The 14,777-nt window shown below is 35.4% G+C and overlaps 1 protein-coding gene across 3 annotated transcripts in view; it reads right to left on the bottom strand.

Annotated features, from left to right (window-relative positions):
* Window positions 1–14,777, bottom strand: part of GALNT13 (polypeptide N-acetylgalactosaminyltransferase 13) — a 491,331-nt gene that overhangs the window by 5,953 nt on the left and 470,601 nt on the right. For 2 of the 3 annotated variants that reach the window (XM_024579888.4, XM_045187456.3), the window contains exon 12: window positions 6,236–6,370. In XM_024579888.4, the coding sequence (XP_024435656.1) occupies window positions 6,236–6,370 (135 nt within the window). Of the gene's footprint in view, window positions 1–2,288; window positions 2,319–6,235; window positions 6,371–14,777 lie in introns of all 3 variants that reach the window. The other variant, XM_024579889.4, reaches the window with a different exon arrangement.

Below are 14,777 nucleotides of genomic sequence, written 5' to 3'. Positions count from 1 at the left end.
GCTCCAGGAAGACGAGGGACCAGCACCGCCTGCATCACCAAGCCCAGTGCCTGCCCATTGGAGGCACTCTCTAAGTTTGCTGAGGAAACCGCCAGTGAAAGGCTAAGGCAGAAAATACATTTTGATAAAATTAGCTACATATCTTGGGCAGCTTAATGGACACAATCAATGGATTTTTCCATTTCAAGGACTGACTTTCTATAGAAAAATGGTAAGGAACCTATAAAGATAGAAGTGTAATAGAACATGAACACAGTTTAAAATTTTTCAAAAAATATATTTGTAATGTTTTGCCACAAAATGTTTCTCCATGAATGACCATTATAACATTTCATAGAGCTTTAACTCCAGGTACATCTAAAATGTTTATGTATACTCCAAGTGCTTCTAAGAAAAATTAGAAATCTCAAACAACCCCATTGAGATAAAAATTATTTTTTATTTAAAAAAACCCAACAAAACTTCCAGTGTTTTCATTTGTTTGAGCAATAGCACAGTTTATTTTTTCTGAGTATTTTGCCTAAAAGAAATACCAATTATTATTTTATGTTTTCTAATAATTTTTACTGCTTATATTATGCAAATTTATGTAACAGAGTTCACCTAATTAAATACTCTTCAGTTTACATTGTGGGCATCTCTCTTTTGCCTATGCCTAAAGACATAGGCAATAAAAAATTTCTACAAAGTAGATTTGTCAAAATCATTTACCTTTTTCAGTTGGGGGCAATATCTGTCCAATTTAGAACCATTGTAAAGAAAGCTGTGATAAACATCTTTGAACATCTTTCTCTATATTTATAATAATTTCTTTAGAAATAAGTCTTAAGAGTGAAATCACAAGGTCAAAAGTATGACATTTTAATACTTATTAGCAAAGTTCTGAAAATATCTATAACAATGACTTTGCAGTAAAGCAGCAGCTACGATTTCTTGTGCTTATTAACTGCCAGGGCAGTGTATGGATGTCAGCTTCACTGCATCGACACCACCATTGTGTGTTGCCATCAAAAATTATTCTGGACAGATTGACGAGATACATAAAGAAATTGATAAAAACTCACATGAAATAATTTTTATGTATGTTTTTATAGTTACTTAAATTAATTTTTTTCATTTTCATTGGCTTTGTACATTTCTTCTCTGCTATTTATTCAAGAACTTGCATGTTTTTGTATAGGGTGTACTTTTTTCCTTAAAATTGCTCTTTGTCATATTTGTTGCAAATGCCTCTCACAACTTTAGAAGACTCAGCTTTAGAAGACTCGCTCATGTCAACTCAGTTTTGAAGGCAGTGTGACACCCAGTTGACATGCAGCACACTGCCACATATCTTTCCTACAACTTTCTTTAAAATATTGACAAGAAAACAGGGGAACATGAACCCTAAGCTAGTGTTGGTTTTTGTTTACGTTATAGCACCACTTAATTGTTCACCTCTGAAGTAGAAACAATTAGTATTTTCTGGGATTTACAAAATTTAATCATACTATTTTAAAATGCTTAAGAAAAAAATGAATTCCTCCTGCCTCTAAACATATGTGTAAGTTTGCTATCTAAGATAAGATGGGTCATGGAGTATCCCTAAACCTTCCCTTTTGAAGATAGAGTTACCGTTGAATATTAACTGAACTCAGGCTAAGGAAACAATTCCAGTGACAAAAGAAAAAACATAAATTATAAAATTAGACATACACTTGTACCTTTGTATTAAAAAACACAAGGTAAAAATTTTGCTATTTTAATGAACAAATAAAAGTGACTGCATGGTTGACCGAAGAACCAATCATACAGGTCTCAGTTTAAAAGATGTCATATTAAAAGTTTAAAATAAGACCTAAATGATAATTATTATACATATGAATAAATAAAGTAAGATAAGTTTAGACTGTACAGGTATTTAATTTAATATTATTATTGCAAATACAATAGGATTTCCCCTATGATCAAGTATAGAATAACAAATATTAAAAATTAACGTAATAAAGTTGCTATTCAAAATGTTAAATATAATCTCCTGAAAAAGTGATTTGTTAGAACAGAACGAGTAGTTTAATGAACAAGTATAAATGTTTAATAAACAAGAACTAAAACTGCAACACTAAACTATTAAATTTCCCATTCACTAATTGATTCTCCTTAAGAAATCACAGCTGTGAGTCAATGGGAATATGGAAAGGTAATACTTGTCTGATACAGGCAGCCTTCAAAAAGCAAATCAAGCAACTGTTTCTATTAGGAACGCTACACAGGGAAATGGCTGGGTTGCCAGTTAATCGATCACTTACCTTGAAATTATATTCCCATTTACCTGCTTTCTGATAAGGTAAATAAAAGAGGTATTAAGTGAAGTCTACATATTAACCTCTGTGATTTCAGTAAATACCAATCCAACATATTTTACCTACTGAAAAAAAATTCCTTGCATTGTAACTCTGAAACATTTGACACAGATGGATATTGACTTCATAACAATATTTTCTCAGTCAACTTGCTCAGTCACATGAAAAACAAGGCATTTTTAGCATCATATTTTGCTCCCTTTTTTATTGTGTTGCATAGTGTTTGTTGAGCATAAGTGTTCTATTCTAAAAATAGATCGTCACACTGTATGTAGCTGCCTGGATGTTCAAAAAGAACTGTGATTATGCGAACTTATTGCAGGAAAATGTAAATTTCAAATGGATTGGAACGCAATCGCAATGTTCAAATACAATATAACAAAAACCTGAATAAAACAGAATGGATGAATGACAGTCCTTTATAAAAATAGTTTTTTAAATGTTTGAGTGAGATGAAACGTAGGGTTATTTTTTCCTTTTTGCCTTAACTCTTGAGTCAATGGGCTTTCATAGCACCAAAGTGTTCAGGTAATTTATTCAAGAGATTCTAGATCAGGTGAGGATTTTGCAGGTTTGCTAACGATGCTCAGTTGCCCCACAATAGAACACATTTGGCCAGGAAAAGGTGATACTGAATGAAATTCATGGTTATGTTATTTAAGAAATATTTCATTAAGAAAGTAGGACATCACATTTTAAATCAAAGTTGACCAAAGACATGTATTTATTTCCCACATGCACTTCATTTTATTCAAATAAAAATAGAAGTAATTCAATGTTAATTATATTATGAATATGGATTCCTAAAGTCTATAAGCAATTGGACCCTACTGACAACATAGTTGTATGACTGCCTGTGTATCTAAATAGACAATACTTATTCAAGAACATCTTTCCAATGATTAAGGAGAAATTCTACGTGAGTAAAGTTTCATGCCACAAATCACTGAGAGCATTTCATTATTTCTTTCATTTATAATACTATACATTTAGCTTATCAGAACATCATAATTGAAGGCATCTAATTGTTTTGAGTTTTTCAATGATCTCAACAGGAATGTAATATAGTGGAAAAATTGCTTGATTAAGTGTCAGAAACCTGGAGTGTACAAACCCAGAAAAGGCATTTAAATACTCTAAGCTTACATTTACTAATGCAAAGAATACAAATAAGATATTATTATCATTTAGGATTGTTGTTAAAATTGCATGAGAACATTGATGAAATTATAGACACTCAGAAACTTTATTTCCTCCTATTCCCTGCCCATCCCCCTCAGCTAATAGTTTAAAAAAAGAGAGAAGCTAAATAGACACCATGTTTTGAGGCTTTATGACACTGTTTCAATTTTTCTCTGGATATTCCCACAACTCTGTTCCTGTTTATGACTTGCTTTTCTAAGATTGAAAGAACTCTGGGAGGTAGATTGATGGAATATTTCAGCTGTTCACACTGTGAGATTCACAATTGTACTGGTAACTAGCTTTCTTTGAATATCTTCATTAACATGGAATTCCTGCCCCCACCACTGGCAGTGTGACCTTTCTGCTTCAGAGTCCTGATAAAGGTTCAGAGAAGAGAAGTTTACGGCAAGTTTTAGCTCTGTAAGTCCACCAGTTAAACGCCACCACGTTTTATTCTGCTTTGAAACTGCATCACCTCAGAAGTTTCTCAAAGAAGAATAATTTTGTCTTTGATAGCAATAGATAAAGAATAAATTACAGAAGTAGCAAGCAGCACTTTTTACTGGTTGGAATACGAGAAGACAAGAGCTACTTAGCAGTTACTCCTCCTTTCCAAGGATTTAAAATTTTAAATTTAGACAAGTTAAACATCACAATTTAATTTTGAAAACCTAAATATGTAAGACAGTAAATAAAACTGTTATATAATTATTAAAGTGACTGAATAGTTTATTTAAAAGTAAACATCTCTCAATATTTATGAGCTTTATGTGTATGTGTTATAGAAACAAAATTTACCTGATACAAAATATTACAATAATCTAAAAATACTGCCATAGGTAACTCTCACCCATCCAAAATAGTAAATTTACCAAAAAATATTTATTTATCTTAGTTGAGGCTGCCATTCTTTTTTTCACTTTTTCTTGAAAATCCCTCAGTATTCAATAGTTTCCCTATTGGCTGATAAAATATAAATAAAAACATGTCTAATTGCCAACAATATTTCAGAAATAAAGGAGTTTGAGACATGATTATAAAAGCCAATATCCACTTAAAACTTTAAAAGTTTGAAGGTTACGAGTGGTATTCTGAAATTCAACAATGCTCCATCTTATAAAAAATGTACATCCTTTCCCCTTTTCTTATAAATATATGTTAGATCACACACCCAATAAAGTCCTGGTACTCTGGTGAAAACTAAAGAACAAAAACAACAACAAAAAGTTTTATTTAAAAAAAATAACTCAGGATTTCTCCTTTTTCTGTACATTTATCTGTACTTTTCCTCATAGAAGAGGTAGGGAACAAAAGAAAGGTTCATATTTACTCACACATATTATTAGGGGAAATGTCTTCTGCTATTTATTACAAAGGGTGGTGATGATCATGAAGAGACAAATAATGGCTGTCAGATAAAGAAGGTGACAAGGCCCTGAGAGGACGAAGCGCGAATGGAGCACACTGGTGCAACGGAGGCGGGACTCGTGGCCTCTGCTTCAACACTGTGGCCCAGAAGATGTTGTATCCAAAGAGCTTGGTAATGTTGTATCAAGCTTAGGCCCAAATTTTAACCCTGTGTCACTAGTTTCAAATCACATAAGAATTCAGTAAGTTCTCCTGACACTTCACTTCAGAAATTATAACATAATGCAAATTAAAGTGACACTAAATGTTTTTGGAAAAGAAGGCCTTGTTAAATATCAGTAATACCAACAACTCTAGATTGGTTTTTAAAATGTCACTCTTGCAGAAATCCTAAGCTTTCATAGAACACTGCATTTGTGAGATTCATTTACCTCTATTATATTATTTATCATGTAAGAATAAAGTTTACTTCTCATCTTAAATAAGGCACCAACCACTTAATAATGTGGAAAATGTAACACAGACAACCAACTCACTTTGTTAAGCAAAGAGAAATGAAAAAAACAAGCTGTTTCAAGGCAGCTTCCTTATGCAGAGGAAAATATTTCTTTTTTATTAGCTCCATCTGATGGTTGATCTGGTTTTTACACACTGCAAGGCTATCAATTCCCAACAGTAATTTTATTGTTTCTTCTCCCTCTCTCCTCTCCAAAAGATGTGCTACATTGAGAAGATTATTGAATTTTTCAGAGTATTAACTATTATAAAGAATATTCAGGCTAATCCTGTCAGGTTTTTTCTTTTTCCCTTTAAAATGAGAAACAGAAATGTCACAGATTTCAACAGCATAAAATTTAAAATATGAAAATGTTGTTAATACTGTCCTGTATGTACATTGGCAAACACACCTCTCAAATACCGTCGCCTGCCCTTTATGTAATTTATGTTAGCATGTACATAGGATAACAAATATTAAGTACTTAAAAATGGCTTTATGTCCCTCATTTATATTTTATATTTATGGACTAGCTTGGCAAAAACCTATTATATAATATACCATCCTAACATTATCAGATATGAGCATGCATGCTGGAAAATGCAGTTCTTCCAGTACAGAAAAAAAAAAAAAACCTTAGTGCTTAAGTATATTTTGAGATACAGGTGAGGCAAAAGTATGTTTACAGTTGTTCATATGGAAAATAATAGAATGTACATAAGCAAGAACACAAGAATAAACTCTGTGTTTCACGTACTGACAACTGTAACCCCACGTTTGCTCCACCCTGTATATAACTGAGTTGAAACATCATAAAATACGTGAATTAAGGAAAATACTATACCTCAGCATCATATTCCCACAACTGATTTCCTCTCATATGGTGGCATTTTAACATGATTACCGGTCCACTCAGTCTAGAAACATCCAAGCACAAGTCATCGGTTCGTATTTCTTTGTCAGCAGTGTAAGAAAACACCTGCAAACATAAAATTCAGCAAATAATTTAAAAACAAAAATCACAGTATAGCAGACTCATCTATAGTAGCTTTCATAGCAGATAAACTTTTCAAGTGATCTCTGCTGTGTGACCTTGAGAAAGCCAGTTTATCTCTGAGTCCTTTTCTTCAACTGCAAAATAGGGAGAGTGTCATGTTTTAGGTTTGTGAAGCTTCAATTTAACAAATTAAATTATGAAATGCTGATTATTTTCTGGCACCATATGTCCTGTGCTATATGTACCTTTTAAAGCTCACAACAGGTTCAATAAATAAAGTTTATACATTGCATGGAACTCAATAAAGGGCAGTCCTTGTTCCCACTACCATGTGCCCAATTCCTCAATCCTAGAGATAATGATGTTTTTCATAAAGAAGTTCAAATCTTTCTCTCCATAATATAAATACATCATGAAAATTTTATTAAATATTGTCAGTGGGTCTATGAAGGTTTTAGAATTATCTTCTGTAGAGATCGCCTGAAGGGTGGGCTCTATGCTTATCTTTCTTATATGGTTTTGACTGGGCTTAACTACAATTCCCAAAATATCCAAGAAATGTCACTGTGGATTGTAGACTCATTGCTAGCTAATTCAAACTGGTCCTATACAATCTCTACTTCTTTGTTCCTGGTGTGAATAATTTATTTATAACATTGGTTATTAAAGTTTCACGGGAGTTATTAAGTACATAATTACAAAAGTTTTCTTCCTCTGTCAAATATTAATCCACTATAAAGGCTTGGGTTTATTTCTGGGCTCTCTGTTCTGTTCCATTGACTTGTGTATCCATCTTTATTGCCAGTACCATGCTGTTCTGACTACTCTAGCCTACAGTATAGTTTGATACGAGGTAGTGTGATTCCTCCATATTTGTTCTTCTTTGTCAAGATCACTGTTGCTATTAAGGGTCTTTTGTGGTTCCATATGAACTTTTGAAATATTTGTTCTAGTTCTGTGAAATGCATCATTGGTATCTTAATGGGAACTGCACTGAATCTGTATATTGCTTGAGGAGTATGGACTTTTTAATGATGTTAATTCTTCCTATCCATGAACACAGCATACCCTTCCACTTATTTGTATCTTCTTCACTTTCTTTCTTCAGTATTTTATAATTCCCCAAGTACAGGTCTTTTACATCCTTGGTTAAATTTATTCCTAGGTATTTTATTATTTTGAGGCAATTGTGAACGGGATTGTTTTTCTTAATTTTCCTATATGATAGTTCATTGTTAGCATATAGAAATACAACTGATTTTTGGATATTAATTTTGTATCCTGCTACTTTGCTGAATTCATTGATCAATTTTAGCAGTTTCTTGGTGGAATCTTTGGTGTTTTCTATGTACAGTATCATGTCATCTGCAAATAATTACAGTTTTACTTCTTCCTTTCCAGTTTGGAAGCCTTTTATTTCCTCTTGTCTGATTGCTATGTCTAGAACTTCCAGTACTATGTTGAATAAGAGAGGTGAAAGCTGATATCCTTGTCTGTTTTCTGATCAAATTTTTTCTGAAAAAAATTTGTAGTTCTTGCCTCTTGAGTGTGATGCTGGCAGTGCGTTTGTCATATATGACCTTTATTTTGTTAAGGTATGTTCCCTCTATTCCCACTTTGCTGAGAGGTTTTATCATAAATTGGTGCTGAATTTTATCAAATGCTCTTTCTGCATCTATTGATTAGATTATGTGGTTTTTATACTTCATTTTGTTTATGTGGTGTATCACATTTATTGATTTGTAAATGTTGTGCCAGTCTTGCATTCTCAGAATAAATCCCACTTGATCACGGTGTATGATCTTTCTGAGATACTCCTATATTCAGTTTGCTAGTTTATTCAATAAATGGTGTTGGAAAAATTGGACAGATACATGCAGAAAAATGAAATTAGACCATGTTTTCATGACATACACAAGAATAAATTCAAAATGAATTAAAGGCTTAAATGTTAGACTTACGATCATAAAATCCTAGAAGAAAACATGTAGTAAAATCTCAGACATTGCTCATAGCAATATTTTTTTCTGATATATCTCCTCAGGCAAGGGAAACAAAAGAGAAAATTAAAAATGGAACTACATCAAAATAAAAAGTTTTTGCACAGCCAAGGAAACCATCAACAAAATAAAGATAGCCCACTGGATCAGAGAACAGATTCAATGATACATCAAATAAGGGGCTAATATCCAACATTTATAACAAACTTGTGAAACTCAACACCAAAAAATAACAAAAACAATTCAATTAAAAATGGGCAAAGAATCTGAATAGATACTTCTCCAAAGAGGACTTGAGATGACTAACAGACATATGAAAAGATGCTCAACATCACTAATTGTCAGAGATATGCAAATTAAAACCACAATGAGATACCAGCTCACACCACTCAAATTGGGTATCATCAATAAATCAACAAACAACAAGTGCTGGGTGGGATTGGAGAAAAGAGAATCTTAATGCACTGTTGGTGGGAATGCAGATTGGTGTAACCACTGTGGAAGCACTATGGAGTTACCTAAAAAAATAAAAAATGGAACTGCCTTATGACCCAGTGATTCTACTTCTGGGAATGTATCCAAAGAAACCCAAAACACTAATTCAAAAGAATATAAGTACCCCTATGTTCATCGCAGCATTATTTACAATAGCCAATGTTTTGAAGCAGACCTAGTGTCCATCAGTAGATGAGTGGATTAAACAACAATGGGACATTCACACAAAGGAATACAACTTGGCTGTAAAAAAAAAGGAACCTTTACCCTTTGCAACAGCAGCACAGATGGACCTGGAGAACATTATTTTAAATGAAATAAGCCAGTCATAGAAAGATAAATATCATATGGTTTCACTCATTTGTGGAATCTAATGAACAAACTGAACTAACAAGTAAAATACAGACAGACTCATAGATAGAGAGCAGGATGACAGTTCTGGGAGGGGGTTGGGGGCTGGAGGATCAAGTGAAAAAGGACTCATGGACACGGACAACAGTGTCGGACAACAGTGTGGTAATTGTTGGGGCAGGTGGAGGTCGAAGAGGGTATAAGGGGGTAAATGGTAATGAAAAAATACAAAATAAACTATTAAAATAAATAAATGAATGAATAAATGAATAAAAGTTGGTTTCTTCCGTTAGCTCTGATAACCATGGTTAGGTATTCTGTGGGTATCCATTTTTTCCCTTGCATTGTCAAGAGGCAGTACAATAAGGGAGGCGACCTCAGTGTCTGTTCCCCAAAGCAGTCTGATAATACTAGAGGAAGTCAGCTCTACAGATCACTCATAAACTCAGGAGCCCCAGTCTTTAAGCTGAACAAGTTAGTCTTGAAAGGATTGTTGTTACAGTACTGCTACTCACAGTTTCTCTGAAAATCACAAGGCGTTATGAGAGGAACACGCAATTGGAGCCCAAGCATTCTCTTAAGCCAGCATCTTAAAAGGAAATTCTTCACAGAGGTAGTACATCCTACTCAACAATATAAACACTTGAGAAGTATGTGGAGTTTCTTTAATTGAACTATTTAAAATATAGTCTTCATGGCATGAAATACAGGAAAACATTTCCCATCTTTAATATAGTTGAATGTGCATACTTTTCAGGGAAAATATGAGTTATCGAAACAGAGTAAAAGAAACACCCATCAAAGATAAGTATTTGTATCCTTCCCGAACATGATTAGTATTTTTTAAAAATAGAATTACAGTAGTCCCTCTTGCCCATGGTTTTGCTCTATGTGGTTTCAGTGACCTGAGATCAACTACCATCAGAAAGTATTAACTGGAAAATTCCAGAAATACATAAATTTTAAATTCTAAATTTTCAATAACTCATAAATTTTAAATTCTGTGCCATTCTGAGTAGCAAGATGAAATCTCACGCTGACCTGGTCCATCTTGCCAGGGTGGGAATCTTCCCTTTGTCCCACTCGTCTCTGTGGTGCACGCCCAGAGCCTCAGCCTCTAGCGGCCCTCTCAGTCATCATGCCCGCTGTCAATGTAGCACCTTGTTGGCCTTCAAACAATTGTTCCTTCAAACTAATTGATGTTAATCTCTTACTGTATCTAATTTATAAATTAAACTTTATCATATGCATGTAGGAATAGAAAAAAAACAGTGTAAGTAAGTTTCCGTATTATACCTGGTTTCAGGCACCCACTGGGGGCCTTCCAACACATCCCCTGTGGATAAGGGGGGGACACGGAGCAAATAGACTTAATTAAGTAACTGAATCTGGAAGTAAACCTTAATCTGATGGAAGAAAATGTCTAGAGAATTTTCTTTCACACATTACAGGGTTATTTCAATGTGAAGAATAGTTTTCACAATGATACTACTTCCTTTTAGTTGCTTGCACGCAACTAAATGGAGACACCAAAGCACCACAGCTGCCGTTAATTTTGTATGGTGAGTATAGTCATTACCTGAGCAAACATTCTCCTCAGGTTTCTTATGGTGGCCTGGAAATCTCTCCTGTTGAATGTTCTAGAGAGCAGTCTACCACATTCTTTGTTCCTCAATTTCTAATATTGATTCATATTTTGGTCAATTAGTAGATATCTTAAGCAATTTACATCCAGAGACTTTATAATTGTAGAATTTTTTGAGTCTCTCTCTCTCTGTGTGTGTGTGTGTGTGTATATGAAATTATCTGTCTTTGGACTTTGCACTTGAAAACAAATTTTAACTGCTGATGAAATGCCTGGCTCACAGGTACAATTTTTTTGAAAAATATCTGTACATAACATGCATTCATTATTTTCTGGAATTAATGTAAAATTGAGATTTCTTTGTTTTACCCTTAATTATCATCTTTCTGCTTTTTCAAATTTCCTACTGCAGGAGATTCTTGGCCTTTGGGATAGCCCGAAATGAAATATTATATGCAAACCACTTTGGAGAGACCCAGGTACACAGAAATGCTCAGTGATCGATCATTTGTGTTATTTTCCCAGTCTTGGAGCTAACCATACATTCTGGCCTTGTCTGTGGATTATGGCCTTGATAATATGTGTGATATCCAAACATGTTAGAACAGGAGGGCAGCAGCTTTGCTCCGGTCAATCTACGCCCACTGTTGGCCACCCCAAGTCCTGAGGCAGGGCATTAGCCTGATGACAGGCATTCCTGAATTTTTGGCACAATACCATTTCCATATATTGTCACCCTCCAGATTCACCAGTTGTGAGTTCCTTTGACTCCAGAGGAGACCTCACATCTCTTCAGATTTCCTAGGAAGCAGCTGCTCCTCATGGCTACGGCCTGTTGCCTGTGTCAATACTCCAAGTAGACTCTCTCAGTCCTTAGCAGCATACCTGCCCAATCTCTTTTCCCGCTGTGGTTAAAAGCTTTATTCCTAATCATAAGGAACAGAAAATACTTCAAACCTGAACATATATGAAGCACATTAACTTAAACTATCACACACGTTAATGACTTTATGAGATTGATTCCTTCATTAGTCAAGTATGATGATATGTTCTTTTACAAAAATTGGAAACTATTTCTCTCTTTCTCGCTGCCACTCAAACTATGTTATCATTAGTTAACAATACTTATTCTTACTAACCCAGAATTGAGTCACACAGACACTAGATTTAGCTTTTATTTTCAGTTGTTCCAATGCCAGATTGACTCTAGTAACAGTTGGTGAAATCAAAGTCTGATCACATCAAGCTAAGGGGACTAGAAACAGAGTGAAATAATCAATTTCTGTCATTCCATCAGTTATAAAAGAGGAATAGGGAGAAAGTTAACATTAATTAAACATCTATCTGTATGAGATACCATGTGTGATATGATTCATATATATTAAATACATTTGTACTTTTGTTACATTGTGCAATTATATTTATGTTCTCACGAATGCATAGCAACTCACGGTATTGCAAAGCATAGTAAGTAGAGCTCTTCTGGTGTGCTGTAGGGTGTTTTGAAAATTCTGTGTTTTATACCTAATATTTACATTTGTTTAAACAGATAAAATTATGAGTCTATCTAGCTTTATATATATTCCTTTGTACTCTGTTGGTCAAGCTACCTCTAAAACCACTAAGAAGGCAATTTTTATCCAATTATTTTAAGTTCAGCTATCGCATAAGAAGCGATGGATTTTTTTGTTCCACTTTGTGGGTCCTGTTATTTATCATGCCTCCCAAGACTATTTCATTGTCTCCTATTGTACTACTTTGCTGGGGCTGCCATAACAAAATACCTCAGATTGGCTAACTTAGACAATAGACATTTATTGTCTCAGAGTACTGGAAGGTAGAAATCGAAGATGAAGGTATCGGCAGAACTGACTCCTTCCGTGGGTCTCTCCTTGGCTTCTGCATGCCAATCTTCTACTTGTGTCTTCACACAGTCTTCCCTCTGTGCCTGTCCGTGTCCTAAGTACTTCTTACAAGGACAATAGTCCTACTAGATTAGAGCTCACTGTAATGATCTCATTTTACCTTAATTGCATTTTTGAATACCCTATCTCTAAATACTGTCACATTCTGAAGCACTGAAACTACACCTTTGACACAGAGTTTTTCCTTGGGGGGGAGCACAGTTCAGCCCATAATACCTATCAACCCTTTAACATATAAGGAGAAGAGATAATGCACTTTCCCCTACCCCTTGAGTAAAACTACCGAGTGTATGATTTTTCTGATTACCTGTCTAGGGCCTCTGGGGATTCAGTTCAGAAATTATAACGGTCTGTTTAATGTTATCAATTGACACTCTGAATGGAATACAATATCAGGTCTTCTCCCTTTCTCTAAATTGGAGTGCTTTAGGTTGGAAGCCTACGGTGGGATAGGGCAGCGTTGACTGTATATCACCAACTTAAGTATTTTTTTCATTCTCACCTCCTTTGCCGACTCCCCAATTCCGCAAGGCTGCTAATCGGTTTTTGATTATTCCAGGGTGGTAAAGCTGTGGAAGTTTTACCTGAACTGTTGTTATACCCCCTTCTCTAAGTACCTCTCACTGCAGTGCTCAGAGGACACGGTCTATTTTATAGGGGACCACTTTCTATGACTTGACAACTCAGCGAGGCAAGCCGACCCAGGCAGGGCAGTCACTGTGATTCAGTGTCACAGGCCAGCTTTCCCACGTGTGAGTCAGGTCACGGGCTGCTAAGCCCCGCAAGTGTGAGAAGCACCTAGTGAGCTCTCAAAGTGGTGTCCTACACAATGTGCAGGGCCCAGTGCAAAATGAAAATGCAGGACCTATTTAAAAAAATTATTAAGACTTTCAAGATTATAGGGCCCTGTTCAACTGCATGGGTTGCACACCCATGAAGCCGCCCTGGCCTTGAGTCCTCCTCTTCATAGCTTTGTCTCTGGAAACCAGAATCCCAGCCCACCCCCTAGAGGGAGGGCAACTACTCTCCCCATAGAAAACATTACAATGTTCTCTACCTTCTGCAACCTCCTGTTATGAGTTGAGTTGTGAATGTACTTGGAAATAAGGTCATTGTAGATGGAATTAGTTAAGTTACCATGAGGTCATGCTGGAGTAGGGCAGACCCTTAATCCACAATGACTGGTGTCCTTGCAAGAACAGAGACAGACAGAGAGAAAATAGCCCTGAGACCAGGGAGAGGGAAATTGGAGCAATGCATCTCCATGGCATGGCAATTGCTGGCAAATACCAGAAGCTGGAAAAAGCAAGGAATGATTCTCCCTTCTTGGTTTCATGACTATGTCCCTCTGACAGTTTCACTTTTGACTTGTAGCCTCAAAAATTGTGAGACAATAATCCTGGCTAGTGTGGCTCAGTTGGTTGGAGCAGCATCCCATGGACCCTGGACTGAAAGATAGTGGGTTCGACTCCCAGTCAGGGCACATACCTGGATTTCGGGTTCCATTCCAGGTCAGGCCATATGAGAGGCAATCAACTAGTAAGTGTTTCTCTCTCACATTGATATTTCTCTCTCTTTCTCTGTCTCTCTCTCCCCGCCTCCCTTCCACCCTCCCTGCTTTGCTCCCTCCTTCCCTTCCTCCCTCGTTAAGAGCAATGAAAAAATGAACTTGGGTGAAGATAAAAAAAATAGTGAGACAATAAATTCCTGTTGTTTTAAACCATCCAGTTTGTGGTAGTTGGATATGACAGCCCTAGGAAGCAAATACAGGTTGAAGTATCTAAAAGTCTGGAATCAGTTTTCCAAATTGCCTTTGCAAGTTCTGCATATAGGAAAGTCTGATTTTAGATTTCGTATCTGTTGTATCTTGGTGACTAGGCTCAAAATTGCAACACCAAGTTATATTTTATAAAATCAATTTTACAGTATTTTTTCTAAATAAATATATCTTCATATAGTGGTACTTTACTGTGACTAGGTGATTTATCTGCTTTCATACCTATTTACAGAGATCAAATTTATTTCTCTCTCTT

This window comes from Desmodus rotundus, chromosome 2 (genome assembly GCF_022682495.2).
Source record: "Desmodus rotundus isolate HL8 chromosome 2, HLdesRot8A.1, whole genome shotgun sequence".
Classification (NCBI taxonomy): domain Eukaryota; kingdom Metazoa; phylum Chordata; class Mammalia; order Chiroptera; family Phyllostomidae; genus Desmodus; species Desmodus rotundus.
This window is presented reverse-complemented; position numbering and strand designations above follow the sequence as displayed.